We start from the raw sequence: 25,186 nt of genomic DNA, 5'->3' as shown, positions 1-25,186 counted from the left end.
GTGCTTGGGACAATTAAAGGCCACTCTAAAATGTGCAGTTTTGTCACACAACACAAAGATACAGTTGTCTCAAATTTTATGGGAGTATGCAATTGTCATGCTGACTGCAGGAATGTCCAACAGAGCTGTTGCCAAAGTATTGAATGTTCATTTCTCTACCATAATCCGTCGCCACCGTTGTTTTAGAGAATTTGGCAGTACGTCCAACCGGCCTCACAACCGCAGACCACGTGTAACCATGACAGCCTAGGACCTCATATGGATTCTTCACCTGCAGGATTGTCTGAGACCAGCCACTTGGACAGCAGTTGAAACTGAGGAGAATTTCTGTCTGTAATAAAGCCCCTTTTATGGGGAAAAAACTCATTCTGATTGGCTGGGCCTGGCTTCCCAATGGGTCCTGCCCAGTCATGTGAAATCCATATAGGTCCTAATGAATTTATTTCAATTGACTGATTTCCTTAAACAAGCTGTAGCTCAGTAAAATCGTTTGAATCATTGCATTTTGCATTTATATTTTTGTTCAGTATATTTATATACTGTGTGTGTGTGTGTGTGTATATATGTATATATATAAACATCTAATTTCATGTATGCAATGTATTATTTACCATCTATACATGCATTTAAAGACACGTGACATTTGTCTAAAGCAGGATCATCTCTTTTTTTGTGTGTTTTATTTTAAAGATTATTTGGAAAAGCCACCACCCAATATGAAGGCAGGGGTCTCAATCAGGAACCTTGTGAAGATCTATAAAACGGGAAAAAAGCTTGCTGTGGATGGACTTAGTGTGGACTTCTACGAGAATCACATCACCTCTTTCCTTGGTCACAATGGCGCAGGAAAAACAACCACTATGTAAGTAAAATAATAATACAAATTGATTGAATTGATGTAGTACTTTCCCAGGTGCTCAAAGATTTAACACTTGACATTATATGGAGGCAACTCACTTCATCCACTGCCAATGTGTAACCTGGTTGATGCCATGGCCCAGGAGCCATTTTGCCCCAGAAAGGTCAGCACACATCAGCTATAACAGTGGAGGGGTGAGAAGAGGTCATACAAACTATCAGCTCTCCATGGTTACCACATTACATAGTGCTTTTCAGGGCCATAACACTGCTTACACAAAGTTGATTGTGTGTGTTGGTTTGTGCTGCAATCTGCCTGTCTACAACAGAGCCAATAGCAATATTAAACTCTTAGCTCTGCTGCATTAATCCTTTCATCAAAGAACTTTGGCATCGCTCTACTCTCATGGTGTTAGAAGTATGGCCACAGCTCAGGTTGAGGCAAGTCTTCTGAGAGTACAATAAAGTAAGTTAGCAGCAGTGCCGGGGTGTAAGGGGGAGTCATTTAATTGCTGGTCTAAAAACGAGTGCAAGAGGTTGGGTAAGGTTAAGATGGCACAAAATGAAGACAGTCAACAAGGCCAGAGAGTGAGTGAGGGAGAGGGAAAGAGAGAAAACAGGTGGGGAGATGAAGAGGATGAAGAGAGAGTGGGTGGGGACAGTGAGAACGAGGGAGAGAAAAAGAGAGAAAGATATAGATAGACAATGTGTGGGTAGAGGGGGAGAGAGAGAGAGAGAGAGAGAGAGAGCGAGAGAGAGAGAGAGAGAGAACTTAAGAAGACAACAGGTCTCAGCTGAGCAAGCGGAATGAAAGCCAGAACTGAAGCGAGGGAGCAAAGCATGACAAGTAAAGGGAAGGACGAGCAAGTGCTTAGTCACCATCAAATACCAGTTGAATGTTGTGTCCACAAAGCTCTTTGTGACTTTAAGTGTGGCAATACGATATCAAAGTCCACATAAAACTTTATTGCACATAAATGAAATGAAAGATTTCTCAATGCATTGTTGATTTGACCAACTTTTCAACCAAATGGCGCCGGAGGAGATGGCCGCCGTCTCCTAACCAATTGTGCTGTTATGTGTTTTTTTTTGCGATATTTGTAAATTTTTTTGTACATCATTTTTCTGCAACCGTATCTTACGGCAGAAAAGAGCTTCTAGATATCAGGACAGCGATCACTCACCTCGGATTAGACAAATATTTTTTCAACAACAACAACAACAGTAAGCAGAACTCACAAAATATTCTCCAAACACCCCACAGGGCAGACATCCCAATTATTCGCAAAAGGAAGAGATGCAGAGGAAGAAGAGCCAGAAACTTCGTCCGGACCCGCAGAAGGCAACTAGGAAAGCTGCCGTTACCATCAATATTACTCGCCAACGTGCAATCATTGGACAATAAACTAGACGAGGTACGATCATGAATATCCTACCAACGGGACATCAAAAACTGTAATATCCTAAGTTTCATGGAATTGTGGCTGAATGACGACATGGATATTCAGCTTACGGGATACACTCTGCACCGGCAGGATAGAACAGCGCCCTCCGGTAAGACGAGGGGGGTAAGTGCATATTTGTAAACAACAGCTGGTGCACGAAATCTAAGGAAGTCTCTAGATTTTGCTCGCCTGAAGTAGAGTATATTGTGATAAATTGCAGGCCACACTACTTGCCTAGAGTTCTCAGCTATACTTTTCATGGCTGTTAATTTACCACCACAAACAGATGCTGGCACTAAGATCGTACTCAGTCAGCTGTATAAGGAAATAAGCAAACAGGAAACCACTCACCCAGAGGCGGCGCTCCTAGTGGCCGGAGACTTTAATGCAGGGAAACTTAAATCAGTTCCACCAAATCTCTATCAACATGTTAAATGTGCAACCAGAGGGAAAAAAATTCTAGATCACCTGTACTCCACACACGGAGACGCGTACAAAGCTCTCCCTCGCCCTCCATTTGGTAAATCCAACCACAACTCTATCCTCCTGATTCCGGCTTACAAGCTAAAATTAAAGCAGGAAGCACCAGTGACTCGGTCTATAAAAAAATGGTCAGGTGAGGCAGATGCTAAACTACAGGACTGTTGCTATCACAGACTGGAACATGTTCTGGGATTCTTCCGATGACATTGAGGAATACACCACATCAGTCACTGGCTTTATCAATAAGTGCATTGAGGACGTCGTCCCCACAGTGACTGTACATACATACCCCAACCAGAAGCCATGGATTACAGGCAACATTCGCACTGTGCTACAGGGTAGAGCTGACGCTTTCAAGGTGCAGGACTCTAACCCGGAAGCTTACAAGAAATCCAGCTATGCCCTGCGACAAACCATCAAACAGGCAAAGTGTCAATACAGGGCTAAGATTGAATCATACTTCACCGGCTCCGACGCTCGTCTGATATGGCAGGGCTTGCAAACTATTACAGACTACAAAGGGAAGCACATCCGCGAGCTGCCCAGTGACACGAGTCTACCAGACGAGCTAAATCACTTCTATGCTCGCTTCGAGGCAAGCGACACTGAGGCATGCATGAGAGCATCAGCTGTTCCGGACAACTGTGTGATCACGCTCTCCGTAGACGACGCGAGTAAGACCTTTAAACAGGTCAACATTCACAAGGCTGCGGGGCCAGATGGATTACCAGGACGTGTGTTCCGGGCATGTGCTGACCAACTTGCAGGTGTCTTCACTGACATTTTCAACATGTCCCTGATTGAGTCTGTAATACCAACATGCTTAAAGCAGAACACCATAGTCCCTGTGCAGAAGAACACAAAGGCAACCTGAGTAATGACTACAGACCTCATGTCCGTAGCCATGAAGTGCTTCGAAAGGTTGTTCATGGCTCACATCAACACCATTATCCCACTCCAATTTGCATACTGCCCAGACAGATCCACAGATGATGCATCTCGTTTGCACTCCACATGGCCCTTTCCTACCTGGACACCTATGTGAGAATGCTGTTCATTGACTATAGCTCAGTTTTCAACACCATAGCACCCTCAAAGCTCATCACTAAGCTAAGGAACCTGGGACTAAACACCTCCCTCTGCAACTGGATCATGGACTTCCTGATGGGCCGCCCCCAGGTGGTGATAGTAGGTAGCAACACATCTGCCATGCTGATCCTCAACACTGGAGCTCCCCAGGGGTGCGTTCTCTGTCCCCTCCTGTACTCCCTGTTCACCCACGACTGCATGGCCAGGCACGACTCCAACACCATCATTAAGTTTGCAGACGACACAACAGTGGTAGGCCTGATCACCGACAACGACGAGACAGCCTATAGGGAGGAGGTCAGAGACCTGGCCGGGTGGTGCCGGAATAACAACCTATCTCTCAACGTAACCAAGACTAAGGGGATGATTGTGGACTACAGGAAAAGGAGCGGTGTCCACATCACCAACAAACTAGAATGGTCAAAACACACCAAGACAGTCGTGAAGAGGGCACGACAAAGCCTCTTCCCCCTCAGGAAACTAAAAAGATTTGGCATGGGTCCTGAGATTATCAAAAGGTTTTACAGCTGCAACATCGAGAACATCCTGACCGGTTGCATCACTGCCTGGTACGGCAATTGCTCGGCCTCCGACCGCAAGGCACTTCAGAGGGTAGTGCGTACGGCCCAGTACATCACTGGGGCAAAGCTGCCTGCCATCCAGGACCTCTACACCAGGCGGTGTCAGAGGAAGGCCCTGAAAATTGTCAAAGACCCCAGCCACTCCAGTCATAGACTATTCTCTCTACTACCGCATGGCAGGCGGTACCGGAGTGCCAAGTCTAGGACAAAAAGGCTCCTGAACACGTAACCAAATGGTTACCCGGACTATTTGCATTGTGTGCCCCCCCAACCCCTCTTTTGCGCTGCTGCTTCTCTCTGTTTATCTTATATGCATAGTCACTTTAACTATACATTCATGTACATACTACCTCAATTGGCCCGACCAACCAGTGCTCCCGCACATTGGCTAACCGGGCTATCTGCATTGTGTCCCACCACCCGCCAACCACTCTTTTACGCTACTGCTACTCTCTGTTCATCATATATCGATAGTCACTTTAACCATACCCACATGTACATACTACCTCAATAAGCCTGACTAACTGGTGTCTGTATATAGCTTTGCTACTGTTATTTTCAAATGTCTTTTTACTGTTGTTTTATTTCTTTACTTACCTACACACACATACACACACACATTTTTCTTTCACACTATTGGTTAGAGCCTGTAAGTAAGCATTTCACTGTTGTATTCGGCGCACGTGACAAATAAACTTTGATTTGCACATTTGCACTCTATACTGAACAAATAATTGCACGCAACATGTCAATTTTGGTCCCAATTTTGGTCCCATGTTTTTATTTCTCTCAAACTTTGTGCACAAATTTGATTACATCCCTATTAATGAGCATTTCTCATTTTCCAATATAATCCATCCACCTGACAGATTTGGCATATCAAGAACCGGATTAAAACAGCATGATCATTACACAGGTGCACCTTGTGCTGAGGACAATAAAAGTAGACCTTAAAATGTGCAGTTTTGTCACACAACACAATACCAGAGATGTCTCAAATTTTGAGGGAGTGTGCAATTGGCATGCTGACTGCAGGAATGTCCACCAGAGCTGTTGCCAGATCATTTAATGTAAATTTCTCTACCATAAGCTGCCTCCAACATCATTTTAGAGAATTTGGCAGTATGTCCAACTGGCCTCACAACCGCAGATCAAATGTAACCACGCCAGCCCAGGACCTCCACTTCCTACTTCTTCACCTGCGGGATCTTTTGAGGAGGAGGAGGGGGGTTGCTGAGGAGTATTCATGTCTGTAAAAAGCCCCTTTGTGGGTGAAAACATTTCTGATTGGCTGGACCTGGCTGCCAAGTGGGTGGGGCTATGCCCTCCCAGGCCCACCCATGGCTGCACCCCTGACCAGGCATGTGAAAGCCATAGATTATGGCCTAATTTATTTCAATTGACTGATTTCCTTATATGAACTATAACTCAGTAAAATCTTTGAAATTGTTGCCTATTGTGTTTATTTTTGTTCAGTATAGTTAATTTCACTCCAATTTCTTCTATAAATAATGATGTAGAAAGTTTACACATCTTGCTATTACTTCATGATGAGTTTGAAAGAAGACTAACTGCTAGTGGAAAGTGAGTGGGAATTGACGGGTTATAGTGTTTTCACAAGCTGATTTAGATTTCATTCACTTTTTAAAGATGCTACTTCATTACCGCTGCAATGATGTATCATGTCTAGCTTCACAATTGTATACTCAGTGTGAATGTTATTGATTGATTAACCAACCATGATACAGGTTGTTGATTGGTTGTTTTCTACTGGGAAATTGACGTCTGTTCCTGCCACCACTTATTACAGAATTTTATAATCCAAATGATGAAAATATGGTTATGTAAGATACATAAAATTATATTCTTGTTTGTAGATTAATTTACTTCCACCCAATGTGTTTTATGAAGGGTTTCAATTTGGTATCCAGGGATACGGAAGTGAAAATGACTTTCCCAGCACATTTTCTTGTTCTCCGCTTATCCTATAGGTCGATCTTGACGGGACTGTTCGCTCCAACTTCGGGGACCGCTCTCATAAATGGTTACGATATCCGCACGGACATGGACACCATTAGGAAGCATCTGGGAATGTGCCCTCAGCACAATGTCTTGTTCAATGAGTAAGTTGCATTCAACAGGTAAATCGATGTTGTTCAATCGCCTCTTCCATCACCTCTCAATATCGCAGTGGGCAAAACTGGTTGCAATGACGTCACTATGTCACGGTCAGGTTGTATACTGGTCGTATAAGGGATAGTTCTAAATGTACTGGGGGTGGGGTCAGGTCCAACTCAAGGTGTCATGAAAGAAAATGCATCCCCCTCCCCAATGTAAAAAGTATTTTCACATGACCCTCCCCTACTGTAAAAAAAAAGAATCACACCACCCCCCTCATACTCATATACTTAACTCAAAATAATGTTTACAACCACAAATAACAATAACTGCAGCCATCCTCTGTTTATAAAAGTGGATATTGTCTTTGGCACAGTCGATGCCATGCAGGGCTACTGACCAGAAGGTTGAGGGTTTGCTGTCCTGCTACTGTGCCTTTCTAGAACATTTTTATTTTTTATTTAACCTTTATTTAACCAGGTAGGCTAGTTGAGAACAAGTTCTCATTTACAACTGCGACCTGGTCAAGAAAAAGCAAAGCATTGCGACACAAACAACAACACAGAGTTACACATGGAATAAACAAGCGTACAGTCAATAACACAATATAAAAAAAGTCTATATACATTGTGTGCAAATGGCATGAGGAGGTAAGGCAATAAATAGGCCATAGTAGCGAAGTAATTACAAGCAAATTACAAGCAAATTAACACTGGAGTGATAGATGAGAAGATGGTGATGTGCGAGTAGAAATACTGGTGTGCAATAGAGCAGAAAAGTAAATAAAAGCAATATCTGGATGTTGTAGGTAGATTGGGTGGGTTATTTACAGATGGGCTATGTACAGCTGCAGCGATCATTTAGTTTCTAAGATAGCTGATGTTTAAAGTTAGTGGGAGAAATATAAGTCTCCATCTTCAGCAATTTTTGCAATTTGTTCCAGTCATTGGCAGCAGAGAACTGGAAGGAAAGGCGGCCAAAGCAGGTGTTGGCTTTGGGGATGACCTGTGAGATATACCTGCTGGAGCGCGTGCTACGGGTGGGTGTTGTTATCATGACCAGCGAGCTGAGATAAGGCGGAGCTTTACCTAGCATAGACTTTTTGATGACCTGGAGCCAGTGGGTCTGGTGACGAATATGTAGCGAGGGTCAGCCGACAAGAGCATACAGGTCGCAGTGGTGGGTGGTATAAGGGGCTTTGGTGACAAAACGGATTGCACTGTGATAGACTGCATCCAGTTTGCTGAGTCGAGGATCGGTAGGATAGTCAGTTTTACGAGGGTATGTTTGGCGGCGTGAGTGAACGAGGCTTTGTTGCGAAATAGGAAGCCGATTCTAGATTTAATTTTGGATTGGAGATGTTTAATATGAGTCTGGAAGGAGAGTTTACAGTCTAGCCAGACACCTAGGTATTTGTAGTTGTCCACATGTTCTAAGTCAGAACCATCCAGAGTAGTGATGCTAGTCGGGCGGGCGGGTGCGGGCGGATGCGGGCAGCGAACGGTTGAAAAAGATTTACGTGGTTTTACTAGCATTTAAGAGCAGTTGGAGGCCACGGAAGGAGTGTTGTATGGCATTGAAGCTCGTTTAGAGGTTAGTTAACACAGTGTCCAAAGAAGGGCCAGATGTATACAGAATGGTGTTGTCTGCGTAGAGGTGGATCAGGGAATCACCTGCAGCAAGAGCGACATCGTTGATATATACAGAGAAAAGAGTGGGCCTAGAGAATTGAACCCTGTGGTACCCCCATAGAGACTGCCAGAGGTCCGGACAACAGGCCCTCCGATTTGACACACTGAACTCTGTCTGAGAAGTAGTTGGTGAACCAGGCGAGGCAGTCTGCTGATAAGAATACGGTGATTGACAGAGTCGAAAGCCTTGGCCAGGTCGATGAATACGGCTGCACAGTACTGTCTTTTATCGATGGCGGTTATGATATCGTTTAGTACCTTGAGCGTGGCTGAGGTGCACCTGTGAGCAGCTCGAAAACCGGATTGCACAGTGGAGAAGGCACGGTGGGATTTAAAATGGTCAGTGATCTGTTTATGAACTTGGCTTTCAAAGACTTTAGAAAGGCAGGGCAGGATGGATATAGGTCTATAACAGATTGGGTCTAGAGTGTCACCCCCTTTGAAGAGGGGGATGACCACGGCAGCTTTCCAATCTTTAGGGATCTCGGACGATAAAAAAGAGAGGTTGAACAGACTGATAATAGGGGTTGCAACAATGGCAGCGGATAATCTTAGAAAGAGAGGGTCCAGATTGCCTAGCCCAGCTGATTTGTACGGGTCCAGGTTTTGCAGCTCTTTCAGAACATCTGCTATCTGGATTTGGGTGAAGGAGAAGCTGGGGAGGCTTGGGCAAGTAGCTGCAGGGGGTGCAGAGCTGTTGGCTGGGGTTGGGGTAGCCAGGAGGAAAGCATGGCCAGTCGTAGAGAAATGCTTTTTGAAATTCTCGATTATCGTGGATTTATCGGTGTTGACAGTGTTACCTAGCCTCAGTGCAGTGGGTTATATAAACTGTCGAGAGTAGACCCACAACAGATCCAAATGGAATTAAATATTCTATTCACAGGGCTTTTGCGGCATTATTCAAATGAAATTTTCACTGCAGTTTACAGCCTAGAGTAGAATGTTGTACTCGCTTGAAAACAATAATGCAATTATTCATTGCATTGTGGTGTTGTAGGCTAGTCTATGTAGGATAATTGTATTGTCCCTAAAACAAGAACAATATTGGAGCTGCATATCTGCACCGTTCTTTCTTGTGCAATGGCCTCCATGATTATATAGAAAATTGGTGTAACTTTGAATGATTTTATGTGTGGTATGATGCTAGTTAGATATTGCAGATCTGGACAAAAGACCCACCTACCACCTTTGTCACTATGAATGATGGATAGACCGTTAGACTGGTAGACTATATTGACCTGTGGTATAGTTATCGTGTGGAAAAGCACAGTGCATAAGGGAAGTACCAGCAGACCTTGACATAGGGGAGACCCATGCAAGCAGGTGAGGAAATTTTGAAATTATATAGTAAAACCTTCAAAAAGGTGAATGTAAACATGGAAAAAATTCTCCACCCCCCTCTGTTCCCAATAAAAAAAACACAACACTCCCCATAGCAACAAAAAAGGTTAGACAACCCCCCCCCTAGTTTGTTAATTGTTTACTAATAAACTAGTGAATGTGCTAGAAAGATCAACAGCTACCTATCTAGCTAGTTGACTGCTGTGGCTAGACAAAAATGACTTGTTTTGAAAGTTAATTTTGAACATTCAATGAAACTGGGAAACGTCCATGGCCGGCAATGTTGTCACTTTAACTGCTACATAACTTCTGAGTGATAGGAAGCAAGATTCCCATCACCAATCAGTCTACATCATTGCACACACACCCATCATTACTACGACAACTAGCTTAGCCATGTCAGCAAATGACTGCTGTCTGAATATACAGTACATATCTGATTTGGTCACTAGTAACTTGCTGTTTGGACAGACGGTAGTCCAAAATGGATTTGAAAAACAAAACTGATTTGAGCATTAAGGCCTGCAGTGTGAACAAGGCTTTAGAGACCATCTGGTTGTAATCTGCTTACATGACCTCTTCTCAACAGGATAAACATGTTAACATTTTCATTAAATGTGTCAAATTTTGCCCTGTGGGAGAGCCCACAGTTAATGTTGGACATATTCCAAATTCAATATCTACAGTAACTTGCATCTCAAATCCTTGCAATATTCTCTTCCTCCATCGTCTCCATTTTCAAAAATTAAACTAAGCTTCATTCTTTCCATCCACTTTCTTCCCTCTAATAGTGTCATTATTAACCATGATCCAGACTCACTGGCTGCCATTGTTAGATATGCCCTCTCATAACCGGGTTCTCTTCCATTTTCCCCTCTGCTGAGTGATCACCTGTGACCTCCGATGCCTCACGTCTCTTACATCATGATTATGACTGAGTACTAGCGAATTATGGCCATTAATATTTATCCCAACAGAACTGAAGTGTCTATATTTAAACTGGGGCTCTCAATATTAATGCGCACGGGAGGTAGACGCTAAAACGTACGCACAGATATGCCCGCCGGCGTTGCAGTCAAGATGATTCCACAGGAGTTTGTGACATCATGCTACGAATGGAGTCGGCTCGCTGGAGTGGAAACTGTGGTGTCAGAGTTGTGTGGATTGTATTAACGTGACAGATTGAGAGTTGATGATGAAGGTGCTTAGTAGGAACTAATAAGTCATCTTTGAATCATGAAGGACCATATACAATTGGGTAATTAATATCTTGTTAGAGGAGTCAAGTTAATTTGAAGCCTAGTTCAGGAGGGACTATCCCATGTAACTTGAAGTACACTGAAACAACATATAGAATCAAACTTTTTTCAATTATTATTGTCTCTGGAAATGCAGAAAATATTGGACAAAAAATGTGTACTTAGTGTTGATTTTGGCCTAATTTCACACACTTGCATTTTGGTATTCATTCTGTTGTTGATAAGTCAAATAATTGTTTCTTAATTGTATTTCTTAGCCTTACAGTAGAGGAGCACATCTACTTCTATGCCAGATTAAAGGGTCGAAGCCGTGATGAAGTGAAAACGGAGATGGACCAAATGATCAAGGATGTAGGGCTGCCGCACAAACGCAAGGAACTTGCCAAGAACCTGTCAGGTGTGTGTGTGTGCCCGTGCAAATATTTGTGTCCTTGGGATCTATATGTATCGAGGGATTACAATCATGCACAAATGTTGTAGTAGCTCTCTACCCCAGCCACCACTTGTCAAACCGAGTGTATGTGCGTACGTGCCAGTGTGTGCCTGTGGAAATGCACCTATGAATGTGTGTTAGGTGTATAATCCATTGTCTGGGGAGCAATAAATATCATTGATAAATTGGCACCAGTCATGGGTTGCATGTGAACAAAATCCCTGAAATAGAACTTTCAAGGTACGTCTAGTCTGATACTTCCACAACACATGACACATTCACAACAGCTCCCAGTGTCATCATCTTATGTAGCTGTCTGTCATATATCAATTTCACGCCGGACAAAAGACAATAAAACATGTTCACACACTCTATCTGACACATGCACACATACATGACCAGTCTTACATCAAAACATATGGATTCCTCATAACCATGTACAGACCTGTTGCATTGCACAATGTCTCATATCTACTGCTGAGATGTCTATGATGTCTACGGTAAAGTTTTTACACTGATGCACAATCAGGTTTCTTCACCATTTGTGTACCTGCTTGTTATAAAGGCTCAATAATGGTATGAGCAATACATGGAAGGTGTGATATTCACACTGGCAATAACACTGTAGCTATCAAAAGTAGAAATGTTACACGTATCTGTTTCATGTACTTGTTGTTCTATCTGCGACAAAATGTCAAACGGACCATTAGCTACATACCTTGCCATTCTATGACACAGTATTTTCCCATCCTTATTGAGAAAGAGCCCTGGTGGTTTTGATTTCAACCAAAAACTTAACCTTTATGAAAAGAAAAAGCTGATAAACTGTAAGTGTTATCCTGAACACTCAAACACAGTAAAGGAAGAAATTGATCAGAATGAACAGCGATATACGCTTTTGAAATGTCAAAATCGATCAGCCCTATTCTTTGGTAAATTCTAGTTTTAATTTCATTCTGTGGGTTCTCATTCCTTCCCTGTATTGATCAATAAGGTCATTGATTAGCTAGGAAGTCGACACACCTGGTTTTCAGACTCTCATTTAAAGGAAAGAAAAGAAAACCTGCAGAGGTTGATTTGGAATTGGGCCTGTATGTTCTCTGAAGGGCACATGAAGTCCTATCCTATTGGTACTTATTTCCCTAAACCTATCCAATTTTTTACGGTCCACACAAGTGCTAGGGTGTATGAGGTCATTTTGGAATTGGGATGTGTTTCCTTTGAAGGGGGCAGGAAGTGTGTCCTTTGAAGGGGGCAGGAAGTGTGTCCTTTGAAGGGAGCAGGAAGTGTGTCCTTTGAAAGGGGTAGAAAGTGACCAAACGTAAACTGTATCCTCAGGGGGAATGCAAAGGAAACTGTCGGTCGCCATCGCATTCGTGGGAGGATCCAACATCGTCATCCTGGATGAACCCACAGCAGGGGTGGACCCGTATGCCCGGAGAGGGATATGGGAACTTCTGTTGAAGTACAAAAAAGGTATGGGATCTGTCGGTCGAATTACAAATCCAATACCAAACCACTGTTGAGCTCCTGACTATAGACTATGTATGATGTTGTTTGGCGTGTTGACTTGAAGTATATTTATTATGGGTCTTATCTCTGAACACATTTCTAAGGTTACAGGAATACCCAGAGTTAAATACAACTAAAACATCCCGAGTGACAAAAAACAAATCAAGGTTGATAATTTGGCTGTAGGAGGGCCCTATGATGCTTACAGTTCAAAAAATTTAACATTTACTAAATTGCATCCTGTACAGATCCTAAACAAAAGTAAAAGCATGTCAAACATGATCTTACATGGTGCATCTCCTTAGACCCAGATGTATATCTTAGTAGTATTGTTGTGTGTCAGTATGATTATTGTGGCATCAGTAGCCTCTGAAACACTAGAAACATGTCCAGTCATCTGAGACCACACGGGTCCCCTACACAAGCATGCTGTAAGCCATCCATGCAAGTACATAACTTGAAATATTTTTTGGGCATATTCTGTAAGATGTAGTGATTATGTAGACAATAAGGAACTGAGAAAAAACATCTAGCCTGACATAGAGGTAGTTTTGTAAGTGTTGCAAAAAAGGCAGTGATGCGATTAAAGGGTTGCTAAACTGAGACATAGCACCACATTCATCTATTGATAGACAAGTTAGCTTGTTTCCCTTCCAAATTCTGCAAATATGGCCATCAAATACTTAGACTAACTTTGATGTTCCCTCTACCCATCAAAATAACTACATTAAATATAGTACAAAAAAAAAGAAGTGGTTTACGAGTTCAGAATATTGCCATTGACGACCATTCATTTTATGGTAAAGTAAGATAAGAAGTTATCTCTCCAGGTTTAGCCAGAAAGAACAAACAAATATTACTAATAGTAAGTTAGAGGTTCTCCATACATAAAAATATATATTATAATAAAAATGATTGTTGATGCTTTCAAAAATCTATGTTTTCGATTGGTCAAGTTTATACACTTTTGATATTTCAGACAAAGTATTACTTCATTTCAGATTTACATACACAGCATGTACAAAAGTATGTGGACACCTGCTTGTCAAACATCTCCTTCCAAAATCAGGGGCATTAATATGGAGTTGGTCCTCCTCTGGTGCTATAGCAGCCTCCACTCTTCTGGGAAGGCTTTCCACTAGAAAGCATTGCTGCAGGGACTTTCTTCCATTCAGCCACAAGAGCTCAGGGTCAGGGCTCTAAGCAGACCAGTCAAGTTTTTCCACATTGATCTCCACAAACCATTTCTATATGTACCTCGCTTCGTGAGCGGGGCATTGTCATGCTGAAACAGGAAAGTGCTTTCTCCAAACTGTTGCCACAAAGTTGGAAGCACAGAATGGTCCAGAAAGTCATTGTATGCTGTAGCGTTAAGATTTCCCTTCACTGGATCTAAGGGGCCTAGCCCGAACCATGACAAACAGCCCCAGACCATTATTTGTCCTCCACCAAACTTTATAGTTGGCACTATGCATTCTGGCAGGTGGTGTTCTCCTGGCATCCGCCAAACCCAGATTTGTCAGTTGGACTGCTAAATTGTGAAGCATGATTCATCACTCCTGAGAATGCGTTTCCACTGCTCCAGAGTGCAATGGCAGCGAGCTTTACTCCACTCCAGCTGACGCTTGGCATTGCGCATGGTGATCTTAGGCTTGTGTGTGGCTGTTCGGCCATGGAAACCAATTTCATGAAGATCCCAACGAACAGTTATTGTGCCGACGTTGCTTCCAGAGGCAGTTTGGAACTTGGTAGTGGGTGTTGCAACCAAGGACAGATACATTTTTTCGCACTACCTGCTTCAGCACTCAGCGGTCCTGTTCTGTAAGCTTGTGTGGCCTACCACTTCATGGCTGAGCCATTGTTGCTCCTAGACGTGCCTGAAATAACTCAAATTACAGAAGTGGCTTTCTTACCATAACATGTTCATACCATTGAAGCCCATAAGATTGTTCTACAAACTGATTAATTTCATGATCAGGGACGTATTACAAGTATTTCTGAGGGTAATAAAAAAAAAAAAACATTTGGATCTATGCTTGGGTCTCAAATGGTTTTAATGAACACTCTAGTTCAATTAGCACTTCATTTATTTGGTTTTAAAGACCCTTTTTTCACCCTTTGGGCGGCAATGATGCAACTGTCTTCCCAGTCTACGGTATTGTCATCTAGACCAATAGTGATGACTAGATGACAGCGACAATAAGGCATCTGAGACGCATCCAATTCGATAACACAGTTAACACACTCATTAATTGTTGACATTCAACTGCTTGTCACATTGTAGCCTGCAATTTTGCTGTTTGCCAAGGCTAGACAATGACTGAAAGGCAAGATATGGACATTATAATAACACATTTCCTACAGATGTCAAAGTGTTTAATGTGCATCGAGTGGCATTTCGTCCTCGCTATGTCATTAGCAGTGTTCTTTCTAATCAAGTCCGATTCAGAGCTTGAGATAACTCTCGTTTAATGAGAACATTCACATCCATAATAGTTAAGTGAGTCATACTGTATCAGGTCTTATTGGCACCACAATGTTGATAATGGTGCTAAAGTTGATCACTGGAACAAATTGCATTGAGAGTGTATTTGTTTGAAACCAAAACCAAGGTGATATATTGCATTTTTTATTTCCTTCGCTAATTGTTTTGCTGTTTCTAGACTAAGTGTGCAGAGAATGTCCATGTTTCGGGTTGTTTGAACTGCTATTGGTTCTGTTGTTATACTTTTGTTGTTTGTCTTTCTGACAGGATAAAACCATTAAACAGTTTACATTATCGTCTGAAAAAGGGAAGTGCTTTAAGGCTGAAACTTAAGATAAGCTTGAGTAACTCAGACTTTTGGTTAAGTTACAGGTTTCAGCCCTTAAATCTTGATTGTTCAAAGTATTTCATTGATAAGGATGTATATTATATTGTTATGCTAATTGTTTTACTAGGAAATTGTATCTTATTCTCAAAGGTTCCCATTGGTCAGTCTCAGTGATATTGATAGCGAGTAATTGACGACTTTCACACAGTTCTTTTGAAGTAGCCTTACTTGTAACTGTAGATAGTTAATTAGAAAGTACATTCTATTTTCTATGTTCAATAGGCACTAATGTTGTCCTCATGGGCCTCTTTCTCATGTAGACATTTGGGTCCTCAGAATACATACCATGTTCGCTTTTAGTTATTCCTCAGAAGATCTCTTACACTCTGTAGAAGATCTTTGCTGATCTATGAGCTTCTTTGTTTTCTTCAAAAAACATATGGGGGATTTAATACATTCCAGTTAAACTTGTGCTGAGAGCACTTGACATTCCCCTATATGAATTGTAGATGTGTTAAAGAGCGACTGCCTTTAAAAAGCAACAAATCCCTTTGAAAACGGCTTATGTGGCAGCGATATGAGTCAGAAACAGTTATTCTAGTGTCAAAATTGACTACAGTGTTAAGAGGATAATGTTGGTCATAAAGTCAGTCTTGTCTTAAACAGAGTTTGGAACATCTGTCCGTCACAACGGGGACGGGGATGATATTTATGCCTCTGTAACTTTCTCACTCATCATTATCATTATTCACGATTATCTGTGATCATGTTAGCATCCACATTAATGTAGTAGTAAAAGTGACTCCAAAATGACACAATACATTATATACCATTCAATTTTATTGATCACAACATAATCCAAAACAAATTGCAAATGAGTCACGAGTGATGTAGTCATTGTGTGATGTAGTCACAAGCAGGATGTAGTTACAAGTGTGACGTAGTCACAAGTGTGATGTAGTCATTGTGTGATAGGAATATGGGTACAAATAATACACGTTTGACTACTTTAATGAACTATAAGTGAATTTCTCCAAATACATATGGAGCCTTCAAACTAGATACATAAAGTGATTTAATTTCTAAACAGTAAATAATATACTGTATGTATGAAAATACCCTCAAATAAAAGGTGTACTGTCACCTCATATGAAACATTTGATCTCAAATCCAAAATTGTGGAGTATAGAGCCAAATAAAAACAATATCTTTCCAAATAAATACGGAGGGGAGTGTAAATATGGGTATACATACAGCAGGGGTTCTTAAACTCTGTCAGCCTGGGACCCAAATTAGAAATTAGTTTTTTTCCTGGGATCCAAGTTTAGGAAAATATGCAACTATACGTAAATATCGGTACATTTCATTGCCCTTATCCCAAAAAATGCAATATAGACTAAAACAAATAACAATGAAATACCCAGAAATATATATTTTCATGTTTATTTTTCCCCATTAAAACCACTCTTACATACCTGTCTAGGTTGGAACTGTTGCTGTTAAAATACAACAAATAATTTCATTCTGAACTGGAATAAACGGATTAATCGCATCACACAGATGTATAACAAAACACACACACACACACACACACACAGGCTTTTTGATCGTGCAACCCTAAGTAACAGTACAGATAAAAAAATATGGCCTACTGTACATCTTACTGTATAAATTATTCTTGATAGAAAGTCTAGGTTGGAACTGTTGCTCTTAAAATACATATTTTTTATTCTGAACTGGAATAAACTGATTGATCACATCACACAGATGTAGACCAGAAAACACACACATACACAGTCCTAATGAGAGGTGTGTGGCTGGTTGAAGTTTTCAACAAGCAGGTCTATTCTGGGCTGTTTTTGACAGTGTAACACTGAGGTCATGCTCAGCATTGACACTGTTTCTGTACTTGTTCTTTAAGTATGTCAGAGTTAAGAACCCTGACTCGCATAGGTACAGTGGGGCAAAAAAGTATTTAGTCAGCCACCAATTGTGCAAGTTCTCCCACTTAAAAAGATGAGAGGCCTGTCATTTTCATCATAGGTACACTTCAACTATGACAGAAAAAATGACAAGAAAAAATCCAGAGAATCACATTGTATGATTTTTTATGAATTTATTTGCAAATTATGGTGGAAAATAAGTATTTGGTCACCTAAAAACAAGCAAGATTTCTGGCTCTCACAGACCTGTAACTTCTTCTTTAAGAGGCTCCTCCGTCCTCCACTCGTTACCCCTATTAATGGCACCTGTTTGAACTTGTTATCAGTATAAAAGACACCTGTCCACAACCTCAAACAGTCACACTCCAAACTCCACTATGGCCAAGACCAAAGAGCTGTCAAAGGACACCAGAAACAAAATTGTAGACCTGCACCAGGCTGGGAAGACTGAATCTGCAATAGGTAAGCAGCTTGGTTTGAAGAAATCAACTGTGGGAGCAAATATTAGGAAATGGAAGACATACAAGACCACTGATAATCTCCCTCGATCTGGGGCTCCACACAAGATCTCACCCTGTGAGGTCAAAATGATGACAAGAACGGTGAGCAAAAATCTCAGAACCACACAGGGGGACCTAGTGAATGACCTGCAGAGAGCTGGGTCATTCGGCCCCATTCTTTGGTCAGGATGTGTCATTTTTTATTAATTTGTTCGTTTTGAGAGACTCATTACTAAGCACTTCCACACACAAAACACAGTGTGGGCGCTACTCGTTATTTATCAAAGTTTATATGAAAGTGACAAAAAGTCATCACTGTATTTGCGCTTGAGCTCAGTCAGCTCGTAGCTAGCATGAGTCCATTTCTTGACAGCGGTGAGTGACCGGCGAGTGGGAATGACAAGTCAGTGTCTAACAGCGCGTCGCAGCGTGTGTCGCGGAGTGATCTTCAAGAAAACTGCAGAAGAGATCCGGTAAACCGCGAAGAACGCGGGCATCTCCCTCTCACACTCGCGCAGCTGCCAAACTGAGCAGAGACTGCTGATAAGCAGAGAGCGCACTGAACCGAGAGCGCAGTTGCACTTGGCCAAATCAATTCCAGTAATTCATTATATCATTATACATTTACGTAGCGACCCACCATTAACAGGTCCTTTGGGTCGCGACCCATACTTTAAGAAATGCTTGTATACAGTATAAACAGTAAGTATATTAGTAATGTACACATAGGTGCCTTGCACTGAGAGAGATTAGAGTTTGACTGTAGTGGAGGTGTGGCAAGAGAGACTCCACACTATTGTGCTCTAACTCAACACTCTCAAAACACTAAGAAACCCTATCCTTCCAACTCATCTTTAACTTCCATCTTATCTCAATTAAAATGATCTATCTAGATGGGATATACAGAACGTTTACTGAGCCTTCTCTTTATGTACAGCCTGTTTGAAGTAAAATAATTAGACAACCTCAAAACTATGTTCAAATAATGTTTCTAAACATAGACCCTTTAATGGGCATCAATTAGTGAAGAGCTGCTGAGGAGTGTGTTGAATGTCAGTCTTAGTTAGTGGCTTAGTAATTAAAAATAGCTGTATTGACAAGCAACACTTCAGGCAGGTTATCCGTTTCTCATTTAATGAAACAGGTAAAGTTCAGGTATAGAAAGTGCCCACATTATTGATCTAGTGAGGATGGAATACATATTAAAAACGTTGTCATTCCTTCTCCTCAGACCTCTCCCAGAACTCACCTTGTCAAGTTTGATGCTTGAGTAGTACAGGGTTTGGACTTGACTAGACAAGGGTAGAGGGTTGAGGAGGATGGGTGATGATGGACTGGTTTAGAGTTTAGGTGATAGAGACTGCTGTCTGAAGAGGAGTTAACATTTTCAGAATATGAATTCTGTAAATTAGGGTCCAGCCTTAGCAAGGCAGTACTATGAGCTTCCTTCAGCCTAAGTATACACACCTCAATTTGCTTGTCAATGAACAATATCTTGCTGCTGTTAAAGTGTATGAAAGTCTAAATCCCTCCATTTGATGTAGGCCTACAAGAAAAGCAGGATTTTAGATCTCCGGCACTATGTTGTATGCAGTCACAGCACAGGAGATTTACCTGCATAATCCACTACTTTGATCTATCACTTTGTGTTGTAATGCACCACAACACACCATCAATCAGTATACCTTTGTGGACTGCACACCAAACAAACACATTTATTTTACTCCCACCTTCCATCATGCAGTGTGTTTTTATTATTTCTCCCTGTAAACCAATGCAATCCCTTGAAATCAACAGTGAGCACGAACAGCCATGCAAAATTAGCCACGTCAGTAGTAACGAATCACATGGGACTGCCCACAGGAAAAAATACTACAGTACTTACTATATAATTCTGTAGTATACTGTAGAATGCTATGCTACACACTGTAATATACCTCGATCATATGTAGTACATACTGTACTATAGAATGTTGTAGAATACTGTAGAGTACTATAGAAAAAATGCAGTATTAACTGCAAAAAAACTCTGCAGTAAATACTACAGTAATGTCTGCAAAACACTACTTTTTTTTACTAAATAGTACAGTATTTTATTTGCATATAACCTGCCCATTCCCCTTCCCTATATCCCAATTTGTTCCACCAAGAAGTGAGAAACTAACTGTACATGCCAAGTATAGACCATATATTGTGTGCCCTATAGGTTACAGAAAAGAGCAGAAGCTCTGAACACTCCAGTGCAACCTACCTACAGGTTGTTGAACATTTTGCTCTTTTAGTATTTCTAAAAGAGCAACAAAAAAAGCCTCCACTTCTATGTCAAAGATAATAAAACAAAAACACTATTGTAAATATATCAGTAATGTCGGCAAAAACACTGCAGTGTTTACTCAAGTATATACTACAGCTTTCTTTTACTGTAGTATTTATTCTATAGTTAACAGTAAATACTACAGCATACTACAGTATACTAAAGTAAATCCTGCAGTATTCACTCGTGTTTTGCTAACTTTTGTTTGCAAAGACACAAGTGAACACTAAAGAAAGTCCGCAAAAACACTACAGTGAATACTATAGCAATCCATAGTATATAGTATTTTTTTATTTGGGTTTCTGCCACACTCCTCCCAGTCTCCCCATCTCCCCCTTCAAAGATCAGCACTTTTCCATACATTTAATTCACATGGAAAGCGAATTCCGTCACAATTGGAGCCACCTTACATCATTATCAGGGGGCATTGGTTTGGGACAGCATTACACTAGCATTACACTAGATAGGAAAATAGTGTTTGAGCTGTTGCTGACTAACTGTGAATAACTTTAGCTGGTTAACTGTGGTGAGGAACAAGTCACTTATTTACAGTTAGTTAGCTACTGCATCGCTCTTTGCAAGCAAACACACTGCTACCTCCAAACCTAATAATGTGGCTCCACTAATGTTTATATTTTGACCATCTTTCTTCCTCTTTCCATGTGTATTGATCTGCTTGTTTCCCATAAGATTTTAGTGAGATACTCAATCGTCATCTTGGCCATGGTAGTTAAGGTTAAAATCAAGTCCAATCAAGGTTTATTGGTTGTGTACACAGATGTGGTAGATGTTATAGCAGGTGCAGCAAAATGTTTGTTACTAGCTCCTAACAATGCAGTAAAATGTCAAACAAGTAAACAAAACAAAAAAAACTAAAATATATATACAGTGGGGGAAAAAAGTATTTAGTCAGCCACCAATTGTGCAAGTTCTCCCACTTAAAAAGATGAGAGAGGCCTGTAATTTTCATCATAGGTACACTTCAACTATGACAGACAAAATTAGATATTTTTTTTTTTTAAATCACATTGTAGGATTTTTAATGAATTTATTTGCAAATTATGGTGGAAAATAAGTATTTTGTCAATAACAAAAGTTTATCTCAATACTTTGTTATATACCCTTTGTTGGCCATGACAGAGGTCAAACGTTTTCTGTAAGTCTTCACAAGGTTTTCACACACTGTTGCTGGTATTTTGGCCCATTCCTCCATGCAGATCTCCTCTAGAGCAGTGATGTTTTGGGGCTGTTGCTGATCAACAAAGACTTTCAACTCCCTCCAAAGATTTTCTATGGGGTTGAGATCTGGAGACTGGCTAGGCCACTCCAGGACCTTGAAATGCTTCTTACGAAGCCACTCCTTCGTTGCCCGGGCGGTGTGTTTGGGATCATTGTCATGCTGAAAGACCCAGCCACATTTCATCTTCAATGCCCTTGCTGATGGAAGGAGGTTTTGACTCAAAATCTCACGATACATGGCCCCATTCATTCTTTCCTTTACACGGATCAGTCGTCCTGGTCCCTTTGCAGAAAAACAGCCCCAAAGCATGATGTTTCCACCCCCATGCTTCACAGTAGGTATGGTGTTCTTTGGATGCAACTCAGCATTCTTTGTCCTCCAAACACAACGAGTTGAGTTATATTAAAAAGTTATATTTTGGTTTCAAATGACATTCTCCCAATCTTCTTCTGGATCATCCAAATGCTCTCTAGCAAACTTCAGACGGGCCTAGACATGTACTGGCTAAAGCAGGGGGACACGTCTGGCACTGCAGGATTTGAGTCCCTGGCGGCGTAGTGTGTTACTGATGGTAGGCTTTGTTACTTTGGTCCCAGCTCTCTGCAGGTCATTCACTAGGTCCCCCCGTGTGGTTCTGGGATTTTTTCTCACCTTTCTTGTGATCATTTTGACCCCACGGGGTGAGATCTTGCGTGAAGCCCCAGATCGAGGGAGATTATCAGTGGTCTTGTATGTCTTCCATTTCCTAATAATTGCTCCCACAGTTGATTTCTTCAAACCAAGCTGCTTACCTATTGCAGATTCAGTCTTCCCAGCCTGGTGCAGGTCTACAATTTTGTTTCTGGTGTCCTTTGACAGCTCTTTGGTCTTGGCCATAGTGGAGTTTGGAGTGTGACTGTTTGAGGTTGTGTACAGGTGTCTTTTATACTGATAACAAGTTCAAACAGGTGCCATTAATACAGGTAACGAGTGGAGGACAGAGGAGCCTCTTAAAGAAGAAGTTACAGGTCTGTGAGAGACAGAAATCTTGCTTGTTTTTAGGTGACCAAATACTTATTTTCCACCATAATTTGCAAATAAATCCTACAATGTGATTTTCTGGATTTTTTCTCTCTCGTTTTGTCTGTCATAGTTGAAGTGTACCTATGATGAAAATTACAGGCCTCTCTCATCTTTTTAAGTGGGAGAACTTGCACAATTGGTGGCTGACTAAATACTTTTTTGCCCCACTGTATATATATTATCAAGAAACCTCAGAACGAATCCAATTAACAACCCAAATGGTACTGTGAAAGTAATCCAAATGCAATCTATATGTACTTTGAATGAATTTACAAAGATATACTAAGAATGATATGTAGAACAGTAGATATATTAGATATACACTAGAATTCAGTGCATTAGGAAATTATACCGACCACTTGACTTTTTCCACATTTTCTTACTTTACAGCCTTCTTCAAAAAAAAAAATCAAATCCCCCTCATCAATCTACACACCAATACCCCATTATGACGAAGCATAATACCCCATTATCCATCTTGACGAAGCATAAACAGTTTTTTGGAATTTTTTGCAAAGTTTTTAAAAATAAAATGTTGAAATATCACATTTAAGTATTCCGTATTCAGTATCACATTTAAGTATTCAGTACTTTTTTGAAGCACCTTACAGCGATTACAGCCTCAAGTCTTCTCGGGTATGACGCTACAAGCTTGACACACCTGTGTTTGGGGAGTTTCTCCCATTCTTCTCTGAAAATCCTATCAAGCTCTTTCAGGTTGGATGGAGAGCATCGCTGCACAGCTATTTTCAGGTCCCTCCAGAGACGTTCGATCGCGTTCAAGTCCGGGCTCTGGCTGGACCTCTCAAGGACATTCAGAGATGTCTCAATCCTGACTAGTCTCCCAGTCCCTGCAGCTGAAAAACATCCCCACAACATGATACTGCCACCACCATGGTTCACCATAGGGATGCTGCTAGGTTTCCTCCAGACATGGCGCATTCAGGCCAAAGAGTTCAATCTTGGTTTCATCAGACCAGAGAATCTTGTTTCTCATGGTCTGAGGGTCTTTAGATGCTTTTGGCAAATTCCAAGCGGGCTGTCATATGCCTTTTACTGAGGAGTGGCTTCCGACTGTCCGCTCTTCCATAAAGGCCTGATTGGTGGAGTGCTGCAGAGATAGGTAGTCTTTCTGGAAGATTCTCCCATCTACACGGATGAACTCTAGAGCTCTTTCAGAGGGACCATCGGTTTTTTAGTCACCTCCATGATCAAGGCCCTTCTCCCCCGATTGCTCAGTTTGGTCGGGCGGCCAGCTCTAGGAAGAGTCTTGGTGGTTCCAAACTTCTTCCATTTAAGAATGATGGCTGCCAATGTGCTCTTGGGGATCTTCAATGGTGCAGATTTTTTTGGGTACCCTTCCCCAGATCTGTGCCTCAACACAATCCTTCGACCTCATGGCTTGGTTTTTGCTCTGACATGCACTGTCCACTGTGGGACCTTATATATAGACAAGTTGGTTTCTTTCCAAATCATGTGCAATCAATTTAATTTACCACCGGTGGACTCCAATCAAGTTGTAGAAACATCTCAAGGATGATCAATGGAAACAGGATGCACCTGAGCTCAATTTGAAGTCTCATAGCAAAGGGTCTGAATACTTATACAGGAAATACGTTTTTGTGTTTTTATAAATTTGCAAACATTTCTAAAAACCTTTTTTCGCTTTGCGGTTAGGGGGTATTGTGTGTAGATTGATGAGGGGGGAAAAATAATAAGAATAAGGCTGCAATGTGACAAAATGCAGAAAAAATCAAGGGGTGTGAATACTTTCCGAAGGCACTGTAGGTTCAAACAAGAGCTTAGCATAACACAGTGATAATTCTGTGGCAGAACTCTGCGGCAGAGAAAAATTTAAAAGCCCAGAGGGTGAGAGGGCATAAGGGATGGGAGGAAAAACAGTTTGGTTCTCGATTTCTCCGAACGAAAGAGCATAGTGTTACGTGAGGCTATGGTTAAGACTTCTGTGTGTGTCCTTATCCCAGGGATAATGCGACCTGTGGGGATACAAATTGAACTAGCTCGGAGGGAGAAAATGCCACGCTCAGCAGATAACCCTGACCTTTTGTAATAATGACAGCAAATCTTACCCTCCAAAATGCTCTAAAAATCCAGCCGGTCAGCTAATCAAGAGAGAATGTGTATCATATCATGGTACTGTATGTCCGAGTGTACAATGCGCTTCTTCTACTTGTGGCTGTTACTGTTTCAACTGAGATAGAATTAATTCTCCTGGTGAAGGACTTCATTGCCAATATTATGCAGATAAAATGCTCAATACCACAAGACACCACGTTGTACATCTTACTTTTACTCTTGTCGTTATCTTGTAACATAGGGGTTGCTGGTTTTCCCACTGTTGTTTTACACAATGGTTGCATGCAGTGTTCTCTTCTAATTTCACGTCAGTTTAGCAGTATTGATGTATGTAGCCTGTAACTTCAATATTTCTTCTTAAAATGAAAATATCCTGCTACCCTTCAATCAAGCCACTTCAAAGCAAA

The 25,186-nt window shown here is 41.3% G+C and overlaps 1 protein-coding gene across 1 annotated transcript in view; it reads left to right on the top strand.

The window, feature by feature from the left end:
- Positions 1 to 25,186, top strand: part of LOC139378978 (phospholipid-transporting ATPase ABCA1-like) — a 269,741-nt gene that overhangs the window by 99,246 nt on the left and 145,309 nt on the right. Inside the window, exons 18-21 of the mRNA XM_071121640.1 lie at positions 691 to 862; positions 6,448 to 6,579; positions 11,123 to 11,262; positions 12,637 to 12,774. Of these exons, the coding sequence (XP_070977741.1) occupies positions 691 to 862; positions 6,448 to 6,579; positions 11,123 to 11,262; positions 12,637 to 12,774 (582 nt within the window). The remainder of the gene's footprint in view (positions 1 to 690; positions 863 to 6,447; positions 6,580 to 11,122; positions 11,263 to 12,636; positions 12,775 to 25,186) is intronic.

Source organism: Oncorhynchus clarkii, chromosome 21 (assembly GCF_045791955.1).
Source record: "Oncorhynchus clarkii lewisi isolate Uvic-CL-2024 chromosome 21, UVic_Ocla_1.0, whole genome shotgun sequence".
In the NCBI taxonomy this organism is placed as follows: domain Eukaryota; kingdom Metazoa; phylum Chordata; class Actinopteri; order Salmoniformes; family Salmonidae; genus Oncorhynchus; species Oncorhynchus clarkii.
Note: the sequence above shows the minus strand (reverse complement) of the source record. Positions and strands in the feature narration are given on the sequence as shown.